The sequence below is a fragment of the Sorghum bicolor genome, chromosome 9 (assembly GCF_000003195.3).
Source record: "Sorghum bicolor cultivar BTx623 chromosome 9, Sorghum_bicolor_NCBIv3, whole genome shotgun sequence".
NCBI classification, from domain to species: Eukaryota; Viridiplantae; Streptophyta; class Magnoliopsida; order Poales; family Poaceae; genus Sorghum; species Sorghum bicolor.
Window position 1 is genome coordinate 5,643,812 of NC_012878.2, and position 9,220 is coordinate 5,653,031.

Consider the following 9,220-nt stretch of genomic DNA (forward strand, 5'->3'; position numbering starts at 1 on the left):
GGATGGCTTGCTTTGTATAGAGTCACCTTTTCTTTGGGAGGGTGAGTTCACCGCTTTTGAGGTATTGTGTCGAATAGTCAGTGGGCATGAACCTCACTTATGTCCTCCTTGCCGAGCACCCTATCCATGGCCTTGTGGTGCTCGCCCTCTGGCGCGGTGGACGAGGAGCCATGGCGCGTCTTCCAATTCCAGCTGCGGCGGCTTCACAGCGGCGGTATCCAGCGAGGCGGTGGCATTGGAGCGGTGGGGATGGGAATGGGATCCAGACGGAGTAGGGTGGCGCTTCTTGTGGCTATGCGGGACGGAGCGGGGCTTCCGTTGAGCGTGCCCGCCGCCGCCAGCGGCGGTGCGATTGTGGAAGGCAGTTGGCGGTGCGGCAACTTCGGCTGCGAAGGAGGAGCGCTCAGTAGAGATCTGCTGGGAGGAGGAAGTCGGGGAGACTGAGGTCTAGATGATGGTGAAGGAGAGGCCAAGCGCGATGGCGATGCTGACCTTGGCGCCGAAGCCCGACGCCGCGGACGAGGCTGTCGGTGGGGCGAGGCTGTCGGTGCTAGTGGCGCGGCAGACGAGGAGCCATGGCATGCCGCCCGTGGAGCACTCCTCCGCTTCCACCGCGCTCCACCTCGTTGTTGCGGCTCGCGCCCACATCGGTGATGGCGTGGAGCGGGGGAGACGACCGGAGGAGGAGCGCACTCACGACCGGCAGAGGGAAGAAGGAGACGACCAGAGGAGGAGGAGATTCGCGAATGAGGGGGGGTGAGCGGACTCACGCTGGAGCCTAGCGCAAGCCTGGCTCCGCAGAGACGGCCAAATCGGGCGTTCCCAGGAAGCCAGGAAAACGGTAGAAATTGGGCTTCCGTAAGCCTGGCTAGGAGGCCGACCAGGAAACCAAACAGGCGCAACCTGTACTGTGGAAGCCTGGCTAGAGGGTTACGCAGGGAACCAAACACACTCTAAGAAGCACAGCCAGAAACGGCCTAGCCTAGCTCCTATCGTGCCTATGCCAAGCACGGCCCAATCATAGTGTGTTGCTTGGGCCGTCATGTCGGCCCATTGTGCCGGCCTAGGCATGACACGGCTACGGCGTGTGGCTCCCTCCCCTTTGAGTCGTTGGATGTCTATTGGTATAAATTAAATGCACATAAGTAAATATAAATATCCGCAAGCGCAAAGATATTACACCGTTGTAGCACTTCATTAAGATTTACCCAGTTTTGATATCAAACCCAAAGAAACAGTAAATGAGACTACTTCAAGTTTTATAGCTTTAACCCAACTTCACAAACAAGATCAGATAGTATTGGAAATAAAAGAGATTACTGAGGACTATCTAGTTCTAATTTCTTGGATTGTGGGATTCACCTACTGAAGTTATTTCACTTGGACAACATATCATTCTATCATGTGAATATGTAACATGAAAAACAGTATGACATTATAAATCTGTACAGCTTGCAATGCGTAATAAGTTAATACCTTGCAGAAATTTGGGTCCATCGTAGAACAGAACTGGAATACTCCTGGACGCCAACAGAGAAGATGTTATTGTGTAAGCTAAACAACAGCTGCGTTTGGGAGTTGCAAAACATCTTGGTGTATATGTAGCAAAGTATTGTAAGAGGCCTTGATTGTCTCAAACTTGTCATTTTTTTCGTACACATCCGGAAGGATCATGGGTTTCTCATGGCACACCCTACAACAGGATCGGAGGCCCTACACTGGTACTAAGGCCTGCCATGGCGACAAGAGCTCAGGCTCACTGAACAAGCAAAGAGAAGATGCTTAAAGTGTCAGCTTAGGAACAAGTGGTGATAGAGTGAGAAGAGGGGTGAAGCATATTTAGAGGCTGCAAGTAGTAGTGTGCATGGTCCTGCAAAGCAAACAGGAAGCATGAAAGTGCTTTGACATGGCGCTGATTGCAATGTTTTATTGGGGCATGCCTTCTGAAGCTTCACCTTGAAAAAGTAAAACTCCTACACCTGCCTTTCCAAGGTGCTTTGTCAGATAATGAGGATCGTGTTTCTTCTTTTTGTTTTTGAGTGATCATGTGAATCACGAAAATATATCTGAAACCCATTTGCCCATCTCTTCCCATATCGTAATGAAGAAACTCCCATTAACATCCCTGTTTATAATTGTACCAGAACAGATCATCGTAGCAGCTAAAGTGACTAAATCACATAGGCATATATCCCTTTACAACCCGAGGAAGCAAAGCCTTCACATGCTAATGTCTTCTTTGTACCCCTTTTGTAACTTTTCCATGAGGGTTTTGCGACAATTTTGAGGCATGTGACTCCGAAAGCTCAAGCACAGACAGGTTGAATGAAAGCAAGCAACAAACACTGCTGCTTTTCTAAACTCCATATGATGACTCATATGTGAAAACTTAACCCACTCTCCAATTGGCCACTATCATTACAAAATGATCACCACAAACCCAATGAACAAAATCAAAAGAGTTACATCACTCACACACACCTCTCACCTTTTCTCTCTTTTTTTTATGGAATGCGGTAATAAATAAATATAAAATTAAAAATAGCCCTTCTTATTTTCTGCACCAACAAGGAAGGGACACGAATTGGACAAAGAAAAGAAGATAGGGTCCAAAATAAGCTAAACAAAACAAAAACATAGCACATGAGCGCACACCTTACTTAGGCTGCCAACGCCAGCGCCAGCGCCACGGCGATCGTCACCCACCGGGCAAACAGGGACGCCGGCGCAGCGGCGGCCTTGTCGGCGGCGTCATCGGATGAGTCGTCGGCAGACGGGCCATCTGCAGAGTCATCGTCCGAAGGCGCAGCGGCTGCAGAGCCGCTGGCGGGCTTCTTCTTCTTCTTCTTCTTTGGCCCTTCCGGAGCAGGCGCAGGCGCAAGGTCTGCCGTCTTCGCCTTGAACAGCTCCTTAGGCTGCAGGAACTTGGACACAGCATAGACGGCAAGTGGGTCGTCGTCCCTGACGGTGGCCTGGATGGTGGAGGTGACGACGGTGGTGTCGAGCGTGACCGTGTCATCCTTGCTCTCGGCCTCATACGTGTAGTCCTTCTTGTTGGTGTTGGTGGTGGCGAGCGTGGTGACCTTGCCCTTGTTGGACTTGAGGAACTGCATGGAGTAGTAGTCCGGGATGGCATGGTACAGCAGGATGGCTGTCTTCGCCTTCGCCGTCAGGTTCTTGAACTTGGGCATGAATGCCGCCACCGCCGCGTCGACGGGGCAGAAGACGGTCAGCGCCGTGTCCTTGGTGCCATTGATGGCGTCGAACACCTTGGCGTCGGCGGCCAGCAGCGCCGCGAAGCTCTTGCAGTACTTCTTGGAGAGGATGTCGGTGAGGTTGACGGGCGCCGGCGGGGCCACGGGCGCCTCCGCCTCCGGCGACGACAGCACGCCGCTCACCTGGAGCACCGAGTAGTCGTACCGGTGGCTCTCGATCTGCTTCACGTAGGTGACGGGCTTCACGCTGTCCGCTGCGTCATCCACGATGAACGACACCTTGCCGCCGCGGTGCTGCGTTATGTTCACGTATCCTGCCATGCCGGGGGCAAATCCGGATCGCTGCACATCACATCGATGAGGAGCATCTACGCTAGTTAGCTCACTTCAGTGCCACGAAACGATATTAAAACAAGTGAAATTTACTAATTTGCTAGTGCATCGGCAGTCCAAAATTTGATGCACTGACCACCAAAGCTATGGGACTATTTGAGTGACTTGTGTAATTTCAAATACTGCCACCGTTCCAAATTCAAATTATATATTTCACTCTGCTTTTATCCAAATCAAACTTTTAAATTTGAACGCTTCTTAAAAGATATTAATATATCTACAAATTCAAATAAATTCTCTATCAAAATATATTACATGAAGAACCTAATGAAACAAGCTTTAAGACTGCTCTCACAGCATTATTGGTGAAAAAAAAAAACTCCATGTGGCATTCATCACGCAGATCAATGCCAGGAACCATATCTAGTCAGAGTGGGACCCAGGTAACCAGGAACCATACCATTGACCCCTTCTTTCGGGTTTTATTTGGTCAGCACAAAAAGAGAGAAAATGATTCTCCGATGATTAGATTTTTTATCTCGGTCTGCACCCAGTGACCTTTTTTTTTTTGAAAGAGTGCCTCGGTGACTTCCAGAACGGTAAAAGGCGAATTTGAGCTGGGGTCCGGTAATCCAGAGATTCCATAGGGTGAAAAAAAAATGTTACTGTTTCGGGGACCTTGTGATTTGTGTATCATGTCGCCGGAGAGGCCAACACGTGCATGTGCGTGGGCGCCACCGCAAAAGCGACTTGTGGAGTGGAGTTGTCACAGAAATGGATTTAGAGCATGAGCTAATTAATTAAAAGTTCCACAAGCATTAGTTATGAAATTTTGAGTTTTTTTTAATCAAGGGAAAACTAAAGGCGTTCTTTTTCTCCAAACAAAACAAAACTAGTAGGATGAAATCCAAATTTTTGCTTTTAGGCCTTGTTTAGTTCCAAAATATTTTGCAAAATCGACACCGTAGCTCTTTTTCGTTTGTATTTGATAAATATAGACTCAAAAGATTCGTCTCGTCAATTTCGACCAAACTGTACAATTAGTTTTTATTTTTGTCTATATTTAATACTTCATGCATGTGTCTAAAGATTCGATGTAACGGGGAATCTGAAAAATTTTGCAAAATTTTTTGAGAACTAAACAAGGCCTTAGCTAGCATAAACCAGACCAAAACTAGTAATTTTTTTTCTTCTTTTTCATTCAGACTGGCTGATAGTTGAAAACAGTCCAAGGCTAGAAGCAAACAAGAGAGCTTCAAACTATCGAATGACGCTGCACATCTTTTTTTCTTTTGTTTGTCTTTTTGAAAACTATGACTGGCGCTGCAGATCTTGTTAGCAACAAACAAACAAACAAACCGATCGAGCAGGAAATCGGTGGGGGGTGAAATAGTTAGTTACCTGGAACATGGTGGATGCGGCGGTGGCGGCGTGCGACAGCTGCTTGAGCTTCTTATCGTCGTAGTAGTCGGCGACGACGTGGAGCTCGAGGATGTGACGGAGCGTGCCGAGCGAGTAGTGGCCGCCGGTGAGGTGGCCCATGTCGCCGTTGGCGACGGCGAGCACGGTGATGGTCCGGTCGCGGTTGATGTCCCCGGCGAGGTGCGTCTCGTTGAGCAGCTTGCAGAACTGCGAGAACTCGTCGTGCTTCCCCAGGATCTCCAGGATGTCGAACCCCTCCACCACCGCCGTCAGTGTGGCGGCGCACATGGCCACCGCCGCCAACACAGCCAGCGCCAGCCGCCGCCGCCGCAGGTCCATCGCCGGCCGCCGAGCTCTGGCTGGATATGGGTGGAGCAGTAATGGAGTGTCGGCGGCTAGCGGAGGAGGGGGGAGTTCGTGAAAGGAGAGGAGAGGAGAGCTGCACTGAGGGAGGGAGTGATGGTGGTGGAGCAGGTGAAGTGTGGGGGCAATGTAATGAATGCCAGCCCATGTGCAGCCTGGCAAGCGTCGCGGTGTTGCAAATTTTAGAGCCCTTGGAGTTTGGGGATAATTACGACAACGCCATCGTCGGTGGTTGTGGTGGGAATGACTGGTTTCGGTAGTCGCGAATCTAGAGCGGTGTGTTAGACTTATCTCCACCTAAAATACAAGACCTATTTGTTCTTTAGGTCGCGCTACAGGTAAAAGGTTCCATACCTATTTTTAGTCTTCTCCAACAACAAGATCTAAAAGATAACACTCTCTGCAAATGGGTCTCGAGGAGAGAGGATACCCAAATTTGGATTATGCCTCCCCTGATATCCAAAATGAGTTTTCTGTATGGGTACTCTGTTGGAGGCTATAGGTATTGTATTAGAAACCTATTTTGGGTTTGGGTTCCCGAATAACTATGCTATTGGAGACAGCCTTAGGAGCCGTTAAGAGACAAATCCGGGTATAAATATAAATAATAAATAAAGAAAGAAAAAAAAAGAAGAGAACGGATAGAGCGGTGGTGGTGCGTTTCGTAACGCAGTCAGCCAGACAGCCAGTGATGCATGCACGTAGGCCAAAGTGAAATCCAGACGCGCCTTGTTTACCTTCAAAATTTTTTGCAAAATAGAAATAGTAGTACTTTCGTTTATATTTGATAAATATTGTTTAATTATGGACTAACTAAGCTCAAAAGATTCGCCTCGTCAATTCCGACCAAATTATACAATTAGTTTTTATTTTCATATATATTTAATACTCTATGCATACGTCTAAAGATTTGATGTGACAGAGAATTTGAAAAATTTTGTAAAATTTTTGAGTAACTAAGGCCATGTTTAGATTGGAGATGAAAATTTTTTGGGTGTCACATCGGATGTGTCGGAAGGATGTCGGGAGAGGTTTTTAGAAACTAATAAAAAAACAAATTACAGAGCTCATCAGGAAACTACAAGACAAATCTATTAAGCATAATTAATCTATTATTAGCACATGTGAGTTACTGTAGCACTTAAGACTAATCATGGAGTAACTAGGCTTAAAAGATTCGTCTCACGTTTTTCAAATCAAACTGTATAATTAGTTTATTTTTTTTATGTACATTTAATTTTCTATGCATGTGTCCAAAAATTCGATGGGATAGACGAAAAATTTTTGGCTGGGCAACTAAACAGGGCCTAAACAAGGGGGCAGGCGAGCTCTTGCTTCCACCGACACACCCAGGGGCACTCGTTCCACCGAAATGCTGGGCGCAGCAGGGTATCGTATGGGTATCCTCTCCTCCTCCCCTGGGAATGGGATGATCGATGGCGGTAGGTAGGCCGTCGTCGTTTCGCTGGGGGCTACTGCCCTGCTGGAGCGTTCCGCCGCGCCGGATAGTACATACAGCGTCCAACAATTGACTCGTTATATGTTGTCTCATTAGTCATTTATGATACAGCGCAGGATAATGGCTGATTATTATTGATTGAGAAGACTTGAACGATTTCGTCTCCCACAACGTTCATCAGAGAACGGCTTAGGCCTTGTTTAGTTCGCAAAATTTTCAAGATTCTCCGTCACATTGAATCTTTGGTCGTATGCATGGAGCTTTAAATATAGACGAAAATAAAAAAACCAATTGTACAATTTACATGTAATTTGTGAGATGAATCTTTTGAGTCTAGTTACTCTATGATTGGACAATGTTTGTCAAATAAAAACGAAAGTGCTACAGCAGCCAAAAACCGAATTTTTTACCAACTAAACAAGGCCTTAGGTCTTGTTTAGATAAAAAAAAATTAGATTTTGTTACCATAACACTTTCGTTTGTATTTAATAACTAATGTCCAATTATAAACTAATTAGACTAAAAAATTCGTCTCATAATTTTACAGATAAACTGTGTAATTAGTTATTTTTTATCTATATTTAATATTTTATACATGTGCCTCAGGATTCGACGTAACAGAAAATCTTGAAAACTGCAGCCTTACTGTACTCACAGTGAGACAAAAGCATACAAAATGGTTCACTATATATATAAGGTATCCCAAGCTTGATGTTTAAAGAACTCCAAACGAGATAGATGAAACCAAATATGACAATAGTTCTAGTTGGTAATACTTATAACACTTGGACAAAGGGGGATATATTTAGATAAATATATGCATCAATCAATATATCTGTTTTACCATGTAACATAATTGAAACAAAAAGAGCAGAAAATTGTTACGTACTTACAAGGGTTCTTAGAGCCTATTTGGTTCCCTTATTGAATTTTAGCTAGCTAAACTTTACTCACTTTAGTAGCTAAACTTTTAAACACATTGACTAAAAAAGAGCTAAATAGTCTAGTCCTATTAATCACTCAAAAATAGCTAAAATAGTTTTAGCTAGTTAAAATTTAGCAAGAGAAACTAAATATATCCTTAATATGATACTCCTAAAATAACGTGAGGCGTTCATTCTTTCAATTGGACGCCTACTATCCTCCAGGAGGTAATAGGATATTTATTTCATTTTTTTGTTTTACAAAACAGAATAAATAAAAAAAGTTTTAGATATAAAATCTTTTTTTTAGATATGATTGATACATGCATGGTTTGGTGGATATGATTTTTTTTTATTTTGCAACTTTGGATTTGATATATATTTTGGTTGCAATTGAATTTTATATGTGACTTGATACATTTGATTTGCATGTGTGTCACGCATGTTTACGTGTTGCCGTAGGTTGTAGAGACGTGCATAGCATGTGATAGGCGATTACGTGTGCGTGTGCATGCGTGTTAGGTGAGTGGATAACGTAGTAGTTACTGCATATAACGTATTAGTACCATTTACAATTTTAGGTCCGATAAAAATGCATTTGATTTTTGTCAGACGATAAAAATCGAACAGTTCAATTTTCAACTTGATTTTGAAGACAAAAAATATCCATTTGCTTTATCAAATATTTTAGTAGAACTGAATAATTTTGCATGTAGATTCTTAAAAAATGAGTGTGAAAGGTCTTGAAACATATTTATAATAAAATCTCTTTAGTTTAATACTTTCTCTATTCTAAATTATAAGATGTTTTGACTTTTTTGAATACATTACTCTTACTAATGTCTTGACATGATGTATATCTAAATGTATAGCAAAAGCTATATATTAAACAAAAGCTAAAACATCTTATAATTTAGAATAAAGGAAGAATTGGAAACAAAGGGAGTAATATAATTGCTAAAATACGACAATCCAATTTAATTAGCTCTTCTCCTTCCGAAATTCTCACTCTAAAAAAGGGATAAGGCCCTGTTTAGTTTCCCACCCAAAATTTTTTCATCCATCCCATCGAATCTTTAGACACATACATAAAACATTAAATATACATAAAAACTAAACTAATTACACAGTTTAGTTGAAAATCGCGAGACGAATCTTTTAAGCCTAGTTACTCCATGATTAGCCTTAAGTGCTACAGTAACCCACATGTGCTAATGATAGATTAATTATGCTTAATAGATTTGTCTTTCAGTTTCCTGACGAGCTATGTAATTTGTTTTTTTATTAGTTTCTAAAAATTCCTCCCGACATCCTTCCGACACATTCGATGTGACACCCAGAAAATTTTTATCAACGATCTAAACAGGGCCTAAGTCTTGACCCCAGGTGTCCAAAGCTTTGTATATGGCATGAACCAATAAATGCCTCATGGTATCTTCATTTCCAAGTTCCTATGCACTAATATATACACATAGAGCTAATACAACGGTGTGTACTGTGTTGAT

At 43.7% G+C, this 9,220-nt stretch overlaps 1 protein-coding gene across 1 annotated transcript; it reads right to left on the reverse strand.

The window, feature by feature from the left end:
- On the reverse strand, positions 2,322 to 5,464 carry LOC8071204 (fasciclin-like arabinogalactan protein 2). The gene is made up of 2 exons (XM_002440612.2): positions 4,950 to 5,464; positions 2,322 to 3,557 (listed from the first exon to the last, which is right to left on the reverse strand). The coding sequence occupies exons 1-2, from the start codon at positions 5,307 to 5,309 to the stop codon at positions 2,661 to 2,663; spliced, it is 1,257 nt and encodes a 418-aa protein (XP_002440657.1). The 5' UTR covers positions 5,310 to 5,464; the 3' UTR covers positions 2,322 to 2,660.